This window comes from Mirounga angustirostris, unplaced genomic scaffold (genome assembly GCF_029215605.1).
Source record: "Mirounga angustirostris isolate CCGP_5_RB_7025 unplaced genomic scaffold, mMirAng1.0.hap1 SCAF_6, whole genome shotgun sequence".
Lineage (NCBI taxonomy): Eukaryota > Metazoa > Chordata > Mammalia > Carnivora > Phocidae > Mirounga > Mirounga angustirostris.
In genome coordinates this window covers 135,333,873-135,354,408 of record NW_026991714.1, presented here as the reverse complement: position 1 = coordinate 135,354,408, position 20,536 = coordinate 135,333,873, and the positions used below count along the sequence as shown (strand labels likewise).

The following is a 20,536-nucleotide window of genomic DNA, read 5'->3' as shown; positions in this document are numbered from 1 at the left end:
GTTCTAAAACTGACAACACAGAGATGTTGTAAACAGCACACAAGTGACTTAAAGGACTTTCGATATAAAGTTATTTTACTGAAAGAATCATAGCAAGAATAATAGCCAAACTATGAAAGAACCATAGCAAGAACAAATATAAACATATATATTAAAACCAAGAACAGGAGTTGAGTCCAGGTGACTAGCAGTTCTTCGTCTGTTAGATACTATAAACCATGATTTTTTTCCCCTGGTTGTTCGTTTTGCCTATCTCCTCCCCTGAAAAGCTGCTTGACAAGGTTACTTCCCTAAGGTTCAATCATTGTTGGGGGGGGGGGGGGGGGGATGACGGACTCCTGCAGTAATCGGACTGATGCCTGTGTGTCCCCACTGCCACCTAATGGGTTCTTTGAGCATTGAAGCCTCCATTGAATGATTGAATAGTACTTTTTTTCCAACTGCTGACACTATGTCAATAAAATGGCTAAATGTGACCATATCAAACTATGGGCCACTAGTTTTCACAGGGCAAACACTGAGGCTTATTTTGACTTCTGGAAAGAAGCTGTGTTAACTGTCTCCTTTTTCCTATTTACATTTGGGTACAAATAACCAGCCATCCAGGTTGTTTGGTAAAGTATTCTTTAAAAAAAAGGGTGGGGGCTCCGGGTGGCTCAGTTGGTTAAGCGTCTGCCTTCAGGTAATGATCTCAGGGTCCTGGGATTGAAAACCATGTGGGGCTCCCTGCTCAGCAGGGAGTCTGCTTCTCCTTCTCCCTCAGCCCCCCTCTGCCCCTACCCCCTGCTCATGCATGCTCTGTCTCTCAAATTAAAAAAAAAAGAGAGCGCGATTCCAGGCTGTTTCTGCAATAACTAAGCTTTTTCTAAGATAAAGAGTCAATGAGAACATGGGGGTAGGAAACACTCAGATAAAGAGGGTATTTTCAGGGGCTAGGATGCAGATGAATCCAATTAACTCCGAGTTTAAGACCATCTTCAGACTACCACTGGAGACTGTTATATGAGAAAGCCAAATAGGGCCAAAAAAATGAAAAAAGCTCCTGTCACCACATCAGAGGGCAAGGCCCATTGGACCCTCTCCTGCCTGTGGGGAAGTCAAAATAATTCATTCTCATGCTTTTCTTCCTGGCCTTCAAAGAGCTCCTGTGACTGCTTCAGCCTCCACTGCCCACATCTTCCTGCTAGACCTTGACCCATCCAGCTTTCTACGGCCTTTTGTTTCTGACAATCACATATGCTTTTATAATCTCTCATATTACTTCTAAGCTTGTTAAAACTACTGCTAGCTCCTAGAGATCCTCTCAATTATCTATCTGCTGCTTTCCCCCACCATTTCCCAAACACACACACACACACACACACTACCACCTAAAACTATTCTAGCTAGTTTACGAATACTTTTCTCCATCTTTTTATTTTGAAAAATTTGAAACATACAGAAAAGCTGAAAGATTAGTACAATGAACATATATATCATCTGGGATGACCGCTAACATCTTGCCACATTTTAATTCTTTCTCTTCATATGTGTATATATATAAACACACACACACATTTATACACATATATATGTATATATATACATACATACATTTAAACACATATACATATACATATATATACACACACACAGTAGTTTCCCTTTATCTGCAGTTTCACTTTCCATGGTTTCAGTTACCTGTGGTCAACTGCAGTCAACAAGCACATGATCCTCTTCTGAGGTATAGTCAGAAGGTCAACAGAAGCCTAACACTATGTCACAATACCATGTCATTCACCTCACTTCATCTCATCACATAGGTATTTTATCATCTCACATCCTCACAAGAAGGGTGAGTGCAGTACAAGAAGATATTTTGAGAGAGACCACAGTCAGATAACTTTTATTATTGTATACTGTTTGTTTGTTTTTTAAAGACTTTATTTATTTATTTGGGGGAGAGAGAGGGTGTGCAAGTGGGAAGGGGTAGAGCAGAGGGGGAGGGGGAGGGGAGGGAGAGGGAAAGAATTTCAAGCAAACTCCATGCTGAGTTGAGCACGGAGCCTGACGTGGGCTCAATCTCATGACCTTGATATCATGACCTGAGCCGAAACCAAGAGTCAGATGCTTACCCAACTGAGCCACCCAAGTGCCCCTATTATGGTATATTGTTATAGTTGTTCTATTTTATTATTTATTATTGTTAATCTCTTACTGTGCCCAATTTATAAATTAAACTTTATTAAAGGTATTTTATGTATAGAAAAAAAATGTATATATAGGGTTTGGTACTACTATTTGCGGTTTCAGGAGTCTGCTTCTCCTTCTCCCTCAGTCCTCCCTCAGCATCCACTGGGGGTTTTGTAACATATGCTCCCCCCCCAATGTGGATGAGGGGAGACTACTGTGTGTGTATATACACACATGGACATATATATATACATATGTATACATATACATATACACACCCACATGAATTTCATGAAATTTCATACAATTTTTTTGGTTGAACCATTTAAAGATAAATTACAGATGTATGGCACTTCATCCCTAAATACCTGAGCAGGTCATTCTTCTAAGTAACCTAAGTAAATTTCACAACCTAAGTAAATTTCACACTCAATAAAGTTAACAATAATACAATACCATCTAATACCCAGTCCATATTCAAATTTTCCAAAGTATCCTCAAAATTTCTTTTATAGCTTTTTCAAACCAAGACCCAATCAAGATTTACCCATTGCACTTATTGTTATGTCTTTTGGTCTTTTGTCTTTTAATCTAGGAGTCCCCCACTTTTTTTTTTCTTTTTTGAGGTGGGGAGGGGCAGAGAGAGAGAGGAAAAGCGAGAATCTTAAGCAGGCTCCCAGCTCAGCGTGGAGCCTGACATGGGACTCAGTCTCACAACCCTCAGATCATGACCTGTGCCAAAATCAAGAGTCGAAAGCTTAACCAACTGAGCCACCCAAGCATCCCTCCCCAACTCTTTTTAACGACACTGACCTTTTGAAGAATTTAGGCATTTTCTTATAGAATGTCTCATATTTCGGATCAGATTCTTCCCTCAGGGTCATTTTATCTGTTCCTCCACCTCTATTTCCTATAGACAGAAATTTGGGTCAAAAGGCTTGATTATATTCAGGTTAAGCATTTTTGGCAGAGTTCTTTCATTGGTGATGCTGTTACTTCATGTTGCATCAAATCAAAAGGCCTATAAAGTCAGGTTGTTCACCATTAATGGTGTTAAGTGTGATCACTAGGTTAATTACTTTATAATTAATCTGCGGGGTGATACTGTGACACTGCACACACCCCCTTTTCCCTACTTCCTTTTACAAGATAGGTTCTAGCGTCCATTGATGATCTTTGCCTCAATTATTGGGGACTGCACAGATTTTTCCAATTGTATTATTCCATCTATAGGTACTAGCTGGCATTTTCCTACAAAGGAAAAAAAAAACCCTTCCCTCACCCTTGATTTTGAGTATCATTCTAGACTTAGGAACTTTAAAAATGCATTCAGTGCTTCGATCATCTATCACAGTCATTATTCTGTTTAGCCCAACTTGACTCACATTTGGCCAGAGGAGTTGAACTTGATTCTGTGAGCTTTTTGACTTGATCCTATTAGTTTTGGGGTACTTCCTGGCTTTCTGGCAAGGTGTTCTAGGCTCACCTTTGTACTTTTGTATTTTCTGGGCCCGAGACCTGAAAACAACCACTTCTCCAAGAAGTGCTGTTTCTTTTGTGGAGAAAGGGATCTAGATATCAAGATATGAGCACCCTCCATTGGGAGAAATTATAATATATACTTCTAAGAAATATATACAAAAACAGCTCTAATTCAAATTTAACATCAGAGGGCTTCCCCCGTAAACCTTCTTTTATTTTATATTTTTCATTTCTTTTCTCTTAGATTGCTAACATATATGATTCACTTTATAGTAGAATAGAAAGTTTCAAAATTGCAGTGCCAATAGTACAATTATAATAAATCTGTGACATCTGAGTTTTTGTTTTGGTTCTTTTTGCCCTCAGAGTATATCCCACTAAGAACATATGTAAGACTATTATTAAACACCATTTTCAAATATGTCTAAAGAATTTTGAATGACTGCCATTTCTGATCCTTGTAAAGCCTTAGGTTTAATCTTTTTCAAACTGAAGGAATCCTGTTTTCTCTTTTTGGTGGCATGTTTTCAGTTCTTTAGTGGTACCTGTAAAACACAGGAATAGCTGAAAATGCACATCCTAAGATAAGCAAGGCAGTGCAAATATAAGTGAACAAACCAGAATTGCTATGACTGATGAGCACCTGCACTGGTCAGCATCCATTTAAGGGTGTTTTTCTGTCACCTTTAAATGAATGATGGCACCTAAGAATCACCTCAGGGTATATTTTCAATGCACTGTGTGCAAAAACACTCAATAAGTACAAAAAGCCAGTAGCCTGCCCTGCAGCGACTCTCCATGCAAACATTCAAAACACCTATTATGACTAAAGAGGGCAAAGGCACAAGCAGTTATTATAACTAGGTACACATCTCTAATTCATCATCTTAGGCATTTGTCAAGATTGCAAAAAATGTGGGCAAATCTGGTGCTACTTTTAGTCAGGAAGGGAGGTAATAAAAGCTAAACTAAAGAATGAAATCTCATGGAGCACCTGGGTGGCTCAATCAGTTGAGTATCTGAGTCTTGATTTCGGCTCAGGTCAGGGTCTTGAGATCAAGTCCTGAGTCAGGCTCTACACTCAGTGGAGTCTGCTTGTCCCTCTCCCTCTGCTCTTCCCACCGCCTCCCCTCGCATTCTCGCTCTCTTAAATAAATAAAATCTTAAAAAAAAAAAAAGAATGCAATCTGTCATTTAACCAATAGTTTGTCACATACTCTTGTGCTCTGCAGTGGGCTGGCACATTCCAAAGGCAGCTGCTATATTTTAAATTTCTTCAATGAAAGGAAATGGCTGTATATTCTAATGACAGTTTGTGGAGTCTTCAAATGTCATTTTACCTACTAGGTTTCAATAAAATAAATACCAGGTTTAAAGAACTAGAGGTTTTAAGATACTGCTCTTTTTGAAGAATGAGCATGATCAAATTTGAATGAGAGAGTTTTATGAAAAATTAGACACTGAAAGTAGATTTTCACACTTCAATGGAGGTGGTAAGTCTGAACACTTATTTGAAGTATCACTGTTGGTCAAAGTTTATACTTGCTCCAATTTTGTCTCTAACAGCTATTGAACCACTGTGAAAATTAAATGAGTACATGTAAAGTGCTTAGAATGGCGCCTGGTATATACAACTGTTATTTTTTTTTATAGATTTTATTTATTTATTTGAGAGAGAGAATGAGACAGAGAGCATGAGAGAGGGGAGGGTCAGAGGGAGAAGCAGGCTCCCCGCCGAGCAGGGAGCCCGATGCGGGACTCAATCCCGGGACTCCAGGATCATGACCTGAGCCGAAGGCAGTAGCTTAACCAACTGAGCCACCCAGGCACCCTACAACTGTTATTTCTTTATGAGAATTAAAATTAAAACTATATTGCTTTTTTCCCCACCAAATACAAACTATGTTGTACAGAGGAGTGAGAGATTAAAAGCAATCCTGAAAACAAAAGCTATCAAGATGACATAGAAATCCATACATGAGGGCACCTGGATGGCTCAGATGGTTAAGCGTCTGCCTTCGGCTCAGGTCATGATCCCAGGGTCCTGGGATCGAGTCCCCTATCGGGCTCCCTGCTCCTTGGGAGCCTGCTTCTCCCTCTGCTTCTCTCTCTCTCTCTCGCTGATGAATAAATAAATAAAATCTTAAAAAAAAAAAAAAAAAGAAATCCATACATGAGCTTATAATAAATATTTTCCTATTTTCTGATCTGGAGGTGGTTCATTAAGAGTTCTCCTATTTGAGGGGTGCTCAGTCAGAAGAGCATGCAATTCTTGATCTCAGGGTTGTTCAGTTCAGCCCCACACTGGGTGTAGAGATTACTTAAATAAATAAAACAAAGAGTTCTCTTAACTGAAAGACTTTTACACAACCGTAAAGTTTACTTTATATTCAAGGAAGATCCTCCTGGCATTAGTTCTTCATACACAATTAGAGTAAGTGCAGTTTTTTAAAACTACACTGTATTTTAAACAAATTTCTATTATGTTAAGGAAATACATCCTTTCTGGTCTGTCTTTTCTCTTAATTCTAGCTACACACTGCTGCCCTCTGCATTTCAGTTCTTCCAAATTGCCACCCCAATTATCACAAACCTAGTTTCCATCTCTATAGGTTATCTGATTCAATGAGAGGGATATGTCCGTGTATGTAGAGAAGAGGGAAGGCCACTTCAAAAAAGCAAGAAGGCACTAGAGCAAGATGTTGTCACAGTCCAAAAGAGCCCATCTGAGAGGAGGGCCTTAAGGGTCCTGCAACAGACCCCAATCCCCCAGAGAAAGTTCTTTCCTGGCATTTATGTAGCCTCTTTGTATCACAGGATTTTATATATATATTTTAATATTTTATTTATTTGACAGAGAGATTTAGCGAGAGCAGGAACAGAAACAGGGGGAGTGGGACAGGGCGAAGCAGGCTTCCCGCGGAGCAGGGAACCCGATCCGGGGCTCGATTCCAGGACCCCGGGATCATGACCTGAGCCGAAGGCAGACGCTTAAGGACTGAGCCACCCAGGCACCCTGGATTTTATATTTTTAACTGGAAAAAATGATACACGTATGGAAAAAATTTAGAAAGGGTAAACAGCGAAAAATATAATCAGTGAAAACCTTTGGCTTCTATTCCAAATCTCTCGATAGGTTTATGTATATATACAGTATATATTATTAAAAACATACATTTCTTTCTAAACGTAAATGGAAGTATTCACATCACTCTGCTTATCATTCAAGACAATAACTTGGAGACTGTTCCCTTTCAGGCGAGATTAACCTATATAATTTACTTTATTAAAACCAAGCAGGTTCTAACAAAATGTTTTAAATAAATCAACCTTCTCTTCAACAGGTTCTGCCACAATTAGCTTTTTATTGCTACCAAGGCTTTTATTATATAAAGCGATGGCTCTAAAACTTGAACCGATATTGGTTATCACCTGGAGCGCTTTAAAACAGGTTGCTGAGCCACCTCGAGTTTCGGATTCAGAAGGTCTGGAGTGGGTGCTGAGAATTTGGCACTCGTAATAAATCACCAGGCGATGGTGACGCAGGGGTTGCGTGGACCACATTTTGCGAACGAACCACTATGATGCACGCCGCATTAAACTCCGTTCCTCCCACCTCCCAGCGCCGCTCGTCTAAGAAGGCACACGCGATTACTCCCTGGGGAACTTCAGGACAGGTCCAACACCACACAGTCCTAAAGAAGTCAAACACCCGGCACGCGCAGCAGAAACTGGGATAAGACAAACCTACATCCGGCGTCTGGCGCAACCTAGCTACGCCATTTCCTTTCCATGAAGCTCCGCCCACTCCGCGTCCCTAACGCAAGGCTGGGCGGCCCAGAGAAAGCTGGGAATCACGTGGGTAGGGCGGCGTCTCGCGAGGCTTTTAATCTCTCGCGAGACTTGAACGGCTTCTGTCTTTTCCTCCTTCCACTGCCCGGCTTTCTTCCCCTCCCCCACATTGCCGACTAAGTTCTCGCGTTTCGGACGGAGTCGCCTTGTTGTTGCCGCGGAGATTTCTGCTGCTGCTGCTGCCACTGTCGCCGCCGCCACCACTGGGCTCGTTTGCCCCGACCCCTTCCTGCCGCCCTGCCCCCAGCCCCACACAAGGTAACGAAGCCGGCGAGGGAGAGAGCAGGGCCTCGCCGGGCCTCGGCCTCTCCCTGGTGGAAGCGGAGGCCTGAGGCCGAGGAGCGGGCCGCGTTGGAGAGGCCTGGGCGCCGGCAAGAGTCTTAGGGGCCCGGCCTCCTCTGCCACCCAGAGCTGGGCCCTGAGCGGCCCCGGACGGGGCTGGGACCTCCGTGCGGTGGCGACGACCGGGGCTAACCCAGGAAACCGGTCGGGTGGGGTCGGGATGGCGAGGCCTCTTGAGGAGGCCCTCAGCGAGAGTCCCCTGCGGAGCGCGTTTGGGGGTGTGAGGCTCCGGCACTGCTGGGGTCCTCGCCGTTTGTGTTTTCCGTTTCCCTGGAGCTTGTGTTTGAATTTCGAGGTCTGAAATAATCGACCAGTTGTGGCGGGCTTTGAGGTGTTGGGTGCCTGGCTTGCTCTAGCTTTGGAGCCCTTTCCAGTTCCAGGCGGTGGTTGGACGGGAATTGTAAGACAGAGAAGGGTCCCCGGAAACCCCGCGTGTTTGCTTTATAAGTCGAGAAAGGATTCTTGTATCTTATTTTCCGGAGGAGAATGAGCCAGATCGGGAGAAAGGCACGCTCCTTACAATGCCTAAATGGGATAGGGTTTGTGCCGTTTTCTTTAATGAAGACGCTGCATCGGCGATATTTAAGCGGCCGGGTGAAACATTTTTGCTCTGGAGAAGAGGTTCTGAACACGCTTACTGATTAATAGCTCACGTAGAGAGTATTATTTATGTAGTTAATCCAAAAGCCATTTATATTTTGTTTTGGAAGTATTCTTTAGTGCTTAAAAGTAGTTTTTTCCTTAATTCTCGACTCTTCCAACAGATTAGTGCCCCCCCCACCCCCTGCTGGCGAAGATGTAACAACCCTGTTAATTGAGCCAAATACAGTCTCTTCCCTGTTACAGGAGTTTAAAGAAAATTAGAAATTATCCTTTTTCCTTTTGTCTTAGCTCTTGTCCGATAAATTCCACACAGAAACAAAACAAGTTTATAATCTGCGGAATCCATTCCCTTGAAGCTTGTATTTGACGCACAGCTTTTCTCAGAACTAAGAGTAAAGGTAATGGTATTAAATTAAGCTGCAGCAATGAATTATATTAAGGAGTTGGGAGCAAAACTGGTAAGGATTAAGTCAGGCAGACAGGGAAATTATTTTTTATGGTGTTTTTGGTTCAGTTTTCATGGTCTTACCTTTTTTATTTTCCCCAGATGTCAGAGGATCTAGCAAAGCAGCTGGCAAGCTACAAAGCTCAACTCCAGCAAGTTGAAGCTGCATTGTCTGGAAATGGAGAAAATGAAGATTTGCTAAAATTAAAGAAAGATTTACAAGTAAGTATAAGAGGACACTAATAGTTACATTGCTTAGAAAAAGTATTTCTTTGGTTTTCAAATGATTTATTGCTTAGGATCCAAAGCACCATTTGGAGGGGAGTGTTTCTTCCACTATCCTCCCTTGTGTGAACATGTGTATATGCACATGTACATGGCTCACAGAGGTAGGGTTGCTTCCTCAGTTGTATACATCAAAATGAGTAAAGCATTGTTCTTATGTAAATCTTGTCTCCATATAATTTTTAAAAATAAGAGTTGAATTTAGAAGTCTCTGTCAAACCTAGAGAATAGGTACATACAACTTTACAGTGCAAAATGCTTTTATTTTTAAAGATCTGGCAAAGGAAATTTAGTTTGAGAGGTAACCAAAAGGAGAAAAATACATGGAATTTAAAAAGTTAACTATGCTGGTATTTAAAAAAAAAAAACAAATGTGGAAGCATTTTATAAGTGATGAAAACAATGAGAAAAATACAACCTGATAAGATTCTTTTTAATGTCACAAGATTCTTTGAAAATGAGTGTGTGTGTGTTTCAAAGCTAGCAGGTAAACACCTGGTATTGAAAAACACATTATAAAGATATGTAAAGGGATACTTGTTCTCTGCATAAGTGTTACATAATGTTTGAATTTAAGGCTAGATTTTACATTGTAGTTCTTGACACTTGTTGAAGTTAAATTGAGTGGATGTGGAAAGGAGATCTTAATTTGTTTTGTCATGGGAAAGTTCAGTAGGTATGAAACTTGCCTTTTTAAAACCTGCACTGGGGTTTCAAGACAAGCATAAAACCATTATAGTAAATATCTGTTGTTTCTCAGAACATGAGGTTGATTAATAAAAATACTGTATATATATATACACATATATATCACTTCATTTTAGTAAATTTTGAGCCTGGTTTTTTTGAAAGTTTTAAAAGGTGTTTTGATTTGATGGTCTTTCTTTACCGATTTAGTATAAAACTAGAATCATCTTTATCCTGTCTAAATCCTTTTCCTCCCTTTATCATCCTCTTGCCCATTAAAATTAATATTTTAGGGATATTAGAACTGTAAATAAATGAAACTTATTTGAAATGGGGTCCAGATACAAGGACTTTGAAAGAGTTTATCTGGGCATAATTAAAATTAGTTGAATATTTTCAGGTTCAAATTGTGGAATTAGGATAAACTTGCCTGAAGTTGCAATAGTATGTAATTTTTAAAAACACAGAATATGGGACCCCTCTTCAGTATGTAAAAGTCAGGCCCGTGAATTTGAGAGTGCTAGTCAATACTAAAAATTTGTTTGGGGAGCAATTTCTCCCACCCCCAGGCCAACTTTCTGTTTACCTCAAAGAGAGATTCTGGCATGCATCTTCTTTTACCAGCTTAAAAGCGGTCCTTTTTTTTCTTTGAAGAAAATAAAACATTGTTGGTATTATGTATATTGCTTCCTGGGCAGTTGGAAGAAGCTTATGTGTGGAACTGGTAGAGGGGAAGTTGGGAGTGAAGGTTGAAACTCAACATTATTGTGAGGTGTTTTTTTTTTTTAATATTTCTAGAATAAACTGTCAAGGGTCTAGGCAGAATTGCCTTACTATGACATGATCTATAGTGGAAGTATTGTAGGGAGAGAGACTGTTGTGGTAGGTATTTTAATAAGCACATAAATGGCTTACTTAGTGTTCAGTTAATAATGACCTGGGGGTCATTTATCTGTAAGTATCCTCTTTTCTATAACCATTTAGAACAGCATTGTCCAGTAGAACTTTGTGTCATGATGAAAGTGTTTTATATTTCCTGTGTCGTACTGTAGCTACTAGGGACTACTGAATATTTGAAATATGGCTAGGGTAGCTAAGAACTGAATTTTTAATTTTTTTTAAGTAGCCACTTGTGACTACTATATTGGATAGCACAGATTTAGAAGCTTAAGTTCTAAAACTTCAGATAGTAGTAATGCAGAATGTCTTTCCTGACCAATCTTGATCACGGTTTCTTTTCCTCTTTGTCATGAAAACACATTTTTCATTTCGGTTTGCTAGATACAGGTCTATTTTGAACTGAAAATTACTCAAAGATAGAAGACATCATTGAAGATTAGATAAAGTTTTGAAAAGTGTTTGGGTGTCTGCTTCCACCTAGTAATTGTTGTCTCCATTGATTACAGTTATATCTTGTTTTATCATGGATTTTTAAAAAATATTTTTCCTTTTTATCTCTTCTCTGTTTCTGGGATATATACCTCATGCCTTTGATATTTAATTCTGCCTTTTATATTTGCTGAAAATTTGTTCAGACTAATGACTGAGTTTGTGGCCTCCTTTGTTTTGTGTTCCTTTAGTGGAATGTATTTACCCTGGTTATGAATTTGTTTGCCCTTTCATTTATGACAAAATGCTTTTCTGCATTTTTTTTCAGTGACTTCATTTTGCCAGTAAGGCTTCCATGTTTATCTTTTTTATGTACTGTCTTTCACATAAAGTTACTCAGCAGGCAGCATATTAATCTACTGAAGTCCTAATTGCCTCTTTTCACTTAAAAAAGTGGGTATAGTAAGATCTAGGCTAGCTACCCAACTAGCTCCCCAGGCAGTCTGTGATAATCACAAAAATAGTCAATTTATTAGGCTGTTTTGCTGAATAAACTGGTTCTAAAGGAGGCAGGGGTCAAGTCACTTGTCTCATATATTACAGTGGCTCTCTGCATCCCCGAAACGCCTTCCTTCAGTAAGCAGAGTGCTTGAGTGCACCCTTTGACCTGCTGATATGTAGATCACAACATCTGATGCTTCCTGGAATTGCCGATTACTGTAACTGCTGCCCATCTGTCGATGAAGGAGCAGTTTCAGAACTCAGACTTGGGGGAGGAAAAGTAATTAATGGTATGTACCTTTAAGAACCCCCTCATACATAAAATAGTTTCTCTAATACTTTGGTCCGTATGCACATGTAAAGAAAACATTGAGAAGGGTCTTCATAGTTTGTTGGGAGGGGTATGTGAAACATGGCAAAATGAACGGACAACTAGGGATAAATGCTTATGATTTTTTTTAAAGTGTCACTTCAGTGCTGGGCTCTGAAAATTGTAACATGCACAGCTTTTCAGGACCCTTTGTTAAAAATGTATTTCTTTATGAAAATAAAATGGTAAGATGCTCTATGCTAAGAGAGGTAGAGTTCTAAATCTGAGACCTACAAATAGAGAAATCATGTTTGTGCTTTAGTTAAATGAAATTATTTAATGATAGGGATTATATTGGCTCTTGAGTCAGGCTTACTGGATTATATTCTTGGCCCTAATAGTGGTTGATTAAAAACAAGACTGGATAATTCTCTCCTTCTTTGTAATAGTACATGATCTATTTATGTGGAAGTTCTTTGCTTTATTTGCAAAGGATTGTCTAATTAAAAGGTATTTAAATGGCTCTTTGGCACCTAATAAAATCTCATTAAAGATACTACTCTACTGAATTTTTAACTCAAGTCTGAGTTAGTCTAGTTTTTTAATTCACAAAACTGGCCTTTCTCCCAATGGCTTAATATTTCTTTTTTTTTTTTTGAAGGCTCAAATATTAGTTTTTCAGAAATAGCCGTGAAGATCTAGAATCTTTAGGGGAAAGGTAATATATAATTTCTTGGCTACTGAACCAAAACTATTTTAAAACTTCAACAGGAGCCATAAGAAACTCAGTATAAAGTTTAACTTTGCTAAGTTTTCTCCCAAAACACAGTGTGATGTTTTAAGGTATTTTATATGCAACAGTGGGGGCAGGTATGCAAGTTTTTAAAATAAATCAGATAAGGTGTGCATTACATAGGTCTTCATCAGAGTAAAAATATAGCAGATCGGTAGCACAATCTATCAGTTCGTTCGTACTATTAAGTTTTTTAACCATCCCTACCAAATACCCTTGAATGAAGCCAGTAAGTATCAACATGATAGAGAAAAAATACTTGCCACACAGGAAGATAATTGCCTGCCTGTGTGTTATATTTATTTTATTTTTTCCTTTTAAATGAAGCTGTGCTACTGTGCTTTTTAGAATATTTTATTTATTATTATTATTTTTTAAGATTTTATTTATTTATTTGTCACACAAAGAGATAGAGAACACAAGCAGTGGGGAGCGGCAGGCAGAGGGAGAGGGAGAAGCAGGCTCCCCGCGGAGCAGGGAGCCCGATGTGGGACTCGATCCCAGGACCCTGGAATCCTGACCCGAGCCGAAGGCAGATGTTTAACCTACTGAGCCACCCAGGCGTCCCTGCTTTTTAGAATATTTTAAATCTAACTTGGTAATTTGCTTACCTGGATGGGGTAAGTTTTATAATAAATGAATAGGAAGACTACTGGCTTTTTATATGGGCCTATAGTATTTTAGTAGAAGTATGTATGAACAGGAACATTTTTATTACTAATAAGGCTGCTTCTCAAGAGGTTTGGGTTTTGTTTTGGTTTGTTTTTTTTGACAGGGGTGGAGAAGAACATGTTGGCTAGAGAGTTCATACTTCTGCCAAGTAATGCCCTGTAAAACAGTCCAGGTGCATGAAATATATGTGACAAGATGTGAGATAAAAGTGATCTTGAACCTAGTTTAGTCCTTCATAATTGACTATTTCTCATATTAGATCTTTGTAGCTAAAATAGGCACTTAGAAATAATGCATGGTAAGGGCACCTTGCTGGCTCAGTCAGTAGAGCAGGTGACTCCTGATTTCAGAGCCGGGAGTTCAGGCCCCACATTGGGTGTAGAGCTTAGTTGAAAAAAGAAATCATGCATGGTATAAGCTCAAGTCTACCCTTTTTTGTTAGTATTTGAGGTTAATAAATTGAAAGGCAACTGTCCGGGTTTAAATCCCAGTTCCACCACTGTATAAAATACTGTATCTTAGTTTCTTTGTGAGGATAATCACAGTACCTACATCATAGTATTGTTATGAACTACAAATAAGTATGTGTAGTGTACTTATTAATAAATGGTATATGGTGTGAGAGCTATCATCATCAAAACCTGAAAACCTGTTGAAAGTAGGTGATAAACGAATTACAAAAGTAATGTTATGGTTTTTGTTTTTTCTTTTTAGGAAGTTATAGAACTAACCAAAGACCTTCTGTCAACTCAGCCTTCAGAAACTCTTGCAAGTTCAGACAGTTTTGCTTCTACTCAGCCCACTCATTCATGGAAAGTAGGAGACAAGTGTATGGCAATCTGGAGTGAAGATGGACAGTAAGTGTAGAAAAAACTCTAACTATAACATGAAATAATAAAATACAATGGTAAGAAGTTTTTATTCAGTTTGAACTACCCTATTTTAATCTTTCTATGTAGCCAATATGATTTGTAGAGCCAATTTAATTATTGGGAGGTTACCACTAATGCAGTTCGGTTTTTAGCTTTTTTTTTTTTAAGATTTTATTTATTTATTTGACAGAGAGAGACACAGTGAGAGAGGGAACACAAGCAGGGGGAGTGGGAGAGGGAGAAGCAGGCTTCCTGCCGAGCAGGGAGCCCGATGTGGGGCTCGATCCCAGGACCCTGGGATCATGACCTGAGCCGAAGGCAGACACTTAACCGACTGAGCCACCCAGATGCCCCAGTTTTTAGCTTTAGATTACATTTTGGGGCAGTTGAAGGGCTTGGATCCTAGAAGAGAGAAAAATCAAAGCTGAGGAAAATGAATGGATAGCTTAAATAATCTTAAATTTTTTCCTCAAATTGAAAATTGAGTGAATTGGTTGGCTATTTTAGACTAGGGTAAAACACATACACTGAAATTATTCCTATAAAAAATACCTTTTTGGGGCACCTGGGTGGCTCAGTCGTTAAGCGTCTGCCTTCGCCTCAGGTCATGATCCCAGGATCCTGGGATCGAGCCCTGCATCGGGCTCCCCGCTCGGCAGGAAGCCTGCTTCTCCCTCTCTCATTCCCCCTGCTTGTGTTCCCTCTCTCACTGTGTGTGTCTCTGTCAAATAAATAAAATATTTTAAGAAACCCAAAAAAACCTTTTCTCAGATACTGACTAAAGCACATGTAATAGACATATAAGAGACTTTCCTGACAATATTTTGATTAGGACCCCTTTTTTGATAGTAGATGGCTAACTCCAACCGCTCTTTTGTATTACCTTTACTAAAGAGCCAACTGATGACAGAAGTTCCATTTGAGACCCATGTAATAGTTGAAGCACTGCAGTGTAAGTCTTATAGGCGGAGTACTAAACCTTTACTCACCTGCTTACAGTCATGATATCTTTACAGGTGTTACGAAGCGGAGATCGAGGAGATAGATGAAGAAAATGGCACTGCTGCAATCACCTTTGCTGGCTACGGCAATGCTGAAGTGACCCCACTGTTGAACCTCAAGCCTGTAGAAGAAGGAAGGAAGGCAAAGGAGGACAGTGGCAACAAACCCATGTCAAAGTAAGTGATTTTGACTTTAGTAGTTTAAGTGTAATCTTCCCCATTTCGGTAGTTGAGGTAGTCCACAGCATCCATGCAGGCTAGATTAAGGTAAAAAGGTTATAATACTCTCTACCATTATTTTGAAGATTAGCAATATAGGGTCAACCTTGTCTGTATGTGTATGCCTAGGCCCACTTAGGTATTGAGTATATTTATTAGGATACTATGTACCTCTCACTAAGCCAGGTGTTGGGTTTCCACCACAGTGAAGACAACCAGCTTGGGCCTTGTCCTGATTGAGTTTATAGTCTAGAGAACAAAACACAAAATTAAAGGAGAACTTTAATAGTTAAGTATAGAAATTTTGAAGGGAACATAATGGCTACTTTAAGGAACAAAGAAAAGATACCTAAACTTCGCTTTAGTCATCAGGGCAAATGTCTTTGAGAAAATGACATCTGAACTGAGATGTGGGGGCGCCTGGGTGGCTCAGTCAGTTAAGCGACTGCCTTCCGCTCAGGTCATGATCCTCAGGGTCCTGGGATCGAGCCCCGAATCGGGCTCCCTGCTCAGTGGGAAGCCTGCTTCTCCTTCTCCCTCTGCTGTTTCCCCTGTTTGTGTGTGCGTGCACTCTCCCTCTCTCTCTCTCAAATAAATCTTTAAAAAAAATTTTTTTTAACTGAGATTTGAAAAGGAATTAGCCAGATAACGAGTGAACTTCAAGGTATGACCTTGGGCAAACTGCTTAACTTCTTTCCTTATTTGTAAAACACGGTTGATCGTATCTACATTGTAGGGTTGTAAGGATTAAATGTTAGCATTTATAAGCGTGTAGCACAGTTCTTGACATGTAGTAAGAGTTCAGTAAATGTTTTTAAAAACTTCTAAAAAAGAAAACAAGGTTGGAACATAGAGGTAACAGAAACAAATTCCTGTGGTAAAAATTTGGGACTTTTAAAGGTGGGTGGTTTGATAAGAGAGGAGGTTAGAGAGGTCAAGGCCAGATCACAGAGCTTGACCACCACTGGTGGATTTCACATAGAGGAGATATGTGATCACAGTTGAACTTCCAAATAATCACTAACAGCAGAGGGAAGGCAGCTACTGATGTGATCCAGGTGTGAGATAATGTGGCCTGAACCCAGGGAGCAGCGGTAGGAGAAGTGTATGGTTTGAATGGTATTTAAGAGGTAGAATTAACAATATTTTGGTTTAACTTACACATATTTGCCACAATTTTCTCTTTTTCGGATTTGTCACGAGTTTTTAAAACTTAAGTTGCTACATAAATATATTTGAATTTGGAAAAATTACATCACGTGAGTATCCCAATGAGAAAATCAGATTGTAGAACAATGTAACATCTCTCTTTTTTTTTTTTTTAGTCTTTGACATCAGTGTAAAAAAGCTACACTTAACTTCATAGTGGTGATTATGTGATACAGAGGCATCTAGATTGTATTGCCTCTTTTTTAAAGACCTCTTTCTTCATCCTTTTGGTGAGAAAGTCAGTATGTTAACTGAGCAGAAATTATTGAGAAAGCTTTAGGCTCTGATCCTATATAGTGGAGTGTTTTTTGAAAGACTCCAACTTTTGTTTTTAAGAATTTTAAGCTGTGATCTCCTTGTATGCTGCTGTGCTCTTCCTGTCTAGGTGAAATAGTTTTGTCTGCATTGCATCTCTTTTCTAAATGCAGCACATTAACCTTGCTAACTGTCCGTTTAGAAATGGATAAAGGGGGGCGCCTGGGTGGCTCAGTTGGTTAAGCGACTGCCTTCGGCTCAGGTCATGATCCTGGAGTCCCGGGATCGAGTCCCGCATCGGGCTCCCTGCTCGACAGGGAGTCTGCTTCTCCCTCTGACCTTCCTCCCTCTCATGCTCTCTGTCTCTCATTCTGTCTCAAATAAATAAATAAAATCTTAAAAAAAAGAAAGAAATGGATAAAGGTTTAGATAGCTATTAATGTTAAAACTCATTTCTAAAATGCACCTGGCAAAAGCAATGTAAACATCAAAAAGTCATAGTTTAAATACTTGATTTGAGGAGTGCCTGGGTGGCTCAGTCAGTTGAGCAACTGAGTCTTGATTTCGGCTCAGGTCATGATCCTAGGGTCCTGGGATCAAGCCCCACATCAGACTCTGTGCACTTAGCACAGAGTTTGCTTCTCCCTGTGCTCCCCCCTTCCACTTGCACACACTCGCTTGCTCTCTGTAAAATAAAATCTTAAAAAAAATGTATTTGATTTGAATAGGTAACAGATTACAGATACGGTTTGAAAGCTTCCAGGGATGCTGTGTATTTCAAATAACATTTCTTAGTACTGGGTGATTGGCATTGTTGGTGTTAGTGCTTCTATTCATGTAATGTGTAAGTTTATTACAGATATTTTTGTGTTTTTTTGTTTTTTTTGTACTGCTAAATATCTCTAAGGAAATCATCTATTAAATCTTAAGAGTTGACATTTAGCTGTTATATCCACACAGAAAAGAAATGATTGCCCAACAGCGTGAATATAAAAAGAAGAAAGCTTTGAAAAAAGCCCAGAGAATAAAAGAACTTGAGCAGGAAAGAGAGGACCAGAAGGTTAAATGGCAACAGTTCAACAACAGAGCCTATTCTAAAAACAAAAAAGGCCAGGTTAGTAAATCCTTTCAGTGTACTTCGTAAATTTGAAAAGTGTAATTGTCATTAAAATAACCTTAAAATGCAAAAGGGAGGTACATAGGTACATAGGTTTAAAAAAATACATAACTGGATCTTGAATTCAGAATCCTCTTTAATCTTCCGTTTGGCTTATTGTAAAATATCTCCATTAGCCACTGTCTCTCTGCAATAGAAACACTATGAATGAGAGAGTTTATATCATAAATTACAAAAGATCTAGATTGTTTACCCTTCTGTAAACTAAAATTTGAAAAACCATTTGGTACCTTACATACCACTTAGAGGGAGTGTGATGAACCCTACCTGCTTTGTTAACATGTTTTATATGCTGGGCATCCACTGGTAGATTTTATTTAAAAGAGAGCTCCAGTTCCCTTGATGTATACTGCACTTATGTGTATTTTGGAAATGTTTTCCCCATAAAACTAATCAGAATGGTTTCTCTTTCATTTCCACTAGGTAAAAAGGAGTATTTTTGCTTCACCTGAGAGTGTAACCGGAAAAGTTGGAGTAGGAACTTGTGGAATTGCTGATAAACCTATGACACAGTATCAAGATACCTCTAAATACAATGTCAGGCATTTGATGCCTCAATAATCAGAAAAACTGTTGTATTTCATCTCTGCAGGGCTTTACATTTACCTTTTTATCCTTATATTTTTCTAAAGGTAAATTATTTGTTAGATGAGTAAGGAAGATACCATTGTCGTCCTTGTTTGACTTCAATAGAATGAAACTTGAAGAAATTGCATTTGATAACTGCTATTCATTTAACTTTTTGTTACTACTACCACAGATTTCCTCAGTTTGTTGAATAAAGCAACTTTTCTAGATAGATGCTGCATAAATACAGCACTAGATGAATTGTTGATCTTCCTAATATCAGGCCCTTACTTAATGGATGGTGTGTACTTTTTGTAAAGTCCTAACTTGGAATTTTCAGATGCTTTGAACTTGCCACATATTGTAGCAATTCACTGGAACATCAAGGCAAAATACCAACCTGCTAAAGAGATCTTTTTTTTTTTCTTCAACTTAAACCCATAGCTGTTGCTAATTAAGCCTAAAAATAGGTTAATTTGATTAATGTAAAATGACAAACTTTGTTTTGAGGGTTTTCCTTCAATAATTTGTTCTTAAGCCTTTTAGGCTATCTCTAAAATTGATCCAGCTCTTAAAATTTTTTCATTGAGTTTTAATTGTGTATAAGAACCATGTTTAGGACCAGCTTCTTTTTCTAAGGGTTTTTTTCTGTTGTTGTGTTGTTCTTTTTTTTTTTTTTTTTTTTTAACATTTGCTCTTTTCCTGTGTTGATTTTTCCCTTATGGTAGTGGTACCATTTTTGGATGTGTAATGTTTATATAAGAAAACAAAAAGCTGATGTATAGCCCTGTATACAGTGTAGATACTATTTTTGTAAAAAAACAAAAAAAATCCCCAAGGCTAAATTAATGAACAAGAGTACTGAATGTTTCATCATTAAAAATTTATTGTATTTCTTGTGCATTAATCTGACCATAATTTCCCTGTATATTATGTTCATGTAGCTGAGTTTGTAATTTTTGTTAACTAGATCAAGTTGTCAGCATTTGTTGGTATAAGTGAACATCACAGTTATCCTGAGTTGAGTTTAAGCCAAATATATGCATAGTAAAGTGTCTTCCTATTAATGGAAGATGGTGATTTTTAGGGTATGTGTTAATTTCAGTTTTTGTATGTTTAACTTTTATTAAATAAAGTGTTTTTAAAATCTCCAGGGTGTGTTACCAGAAGGGTGGTGAAGTCCTAGCTGGCAGCACTGATAGTGATTAAGCTTCAGTCTTCTTGCTTGCATTCATCATTTCCACAGAAGAGAATATTGAGTATGTGATAAAGGTTTCAATAAATTCTTACGTACTTCTTCCATTAGACATAAGAAATTGGATCCTAAAGGACAAACTATTTTTATCTTAAGGGCTTGTGCTGTGTATAGACGTGTTTGTACATTTTTGGTAAAAGGAGACAATAAAAATTTTAATGACTTAAATATTTTGGCAAATTGAAACTTAGGACAGTGACGAGAACTAGAATTCTTTATCTTGCCCCTTCACCTCTCCCAACCCAGGAGGATCAGTTTTCCTTCCTATAATTTATGGCCACAGGGTAGAACATGTAGGACAGAATGAAAGGTGAAGTCTTTTTTAAATACAAGGCACAAATTACAGCAGAATAAGACTACTTAGCCTGAAGAACTCCTAAAAAATATACTGTTCTTGTTACCAGTGTAATAAATCTCTTAAGAATTAATAATGGTATCTTTGAAGGGTTGCAAGGGAACCCTTTAAATTCAAAAGCACTTGGAAAGAAATTTGGTACAATGGTGTGAC

At 38.7% G+C, this 20,536-nt stretch overlaps 1 protein-coding gene and 1 long non-coding RNA gene across 11 annotated transcripts in view; one reads left to right on the top strand and one right to left on the bottom strand.

The window, feature by feature from the left end:
- LOC135364799 (uncharacterized) overlaps positions 1-7,430 on the bottom strand; it is a 49,157-nt gene extending 41,727 nt beyond the window's left edge. For all 9 annotated transcript variants that reach the window (XR_010412573.1, XR_010412575.1, XR_010412571.1 and 6 more), the window contains exons 1-2: positions 7,087-7,430; positions 2,986-3,082 (exon numbers count right to left, since the gene is read on the bottom strand). This is a non-coding gene — a long non-coding RNA (uncharacterized LOC135364799). The remainder of the gene's footprint in view (positions 1-2,985; positions 3,083-7,086) is intronic.
- A 133-nt stretch (positions 7,431-7,563) lies between these two features.
- Positions 7,564-19,922, top strand: SMNDC1 (survival motor neuron domain containing 1). Of its 2 annotated transcripts, XM_064595264.1 has the most exons (7): positions 7,564-7,764; positions 8,999-9,118; positions 11,801-11,988; positions 14,188-14,330; positions 15,362-15,523; positions 17,990-18,143; positions 18,630-19,922. In XM_064595264.1, the coding sequence occupies exons 3-7, from the start codon at positions 11,986-11,988 to the stop codon at positions 18,765-18,767; spliced, it is 600 nt and encodes a 199-aa protein (XP_064451334.1). In that variant the 5' UTR covers positions 7,564-7,764; positions 8,999-9,118; positions 11,801-11,985; the 3' UTR covers positions 18,768-19,922. The 2 variants fall into 2 exon arrangements, with proteins under 2 accessions (XP_064451334.1, XP_045734747.1); XM_045878791.2 differs by lacking the exon at positions 11,801-11,988.
- The last annotated feature ends 614 nt before the right edge of the window (positions 19,923-20,536 follow it).

Excerpts from the sequence above, each read along its gene's own strand:
- SMNDC1 (XM_045878791.2), top strand. The coding sequence starts at position 8,999 with ATGTCAGAGGATCTAGCAAAGCAGCTGGCAAGCTACAAAGCTCAACTC. Across the intron at positions 9,119-14,187 it reads AATTAAAGAAAGATTTACAA|GAAGTTATAGAACTAACCAA; the intron begins GTAAGTATAAGA and ends TTTTCTTTTTAG. Across the intron at positions 18,144-18,629 it reads CTAAAAACAAAAAAGGCCAG|GTAAAAAGGAGTATTTTTGC; the intron begins GTTAGTAAATCC and ends CATTTCCACTAG.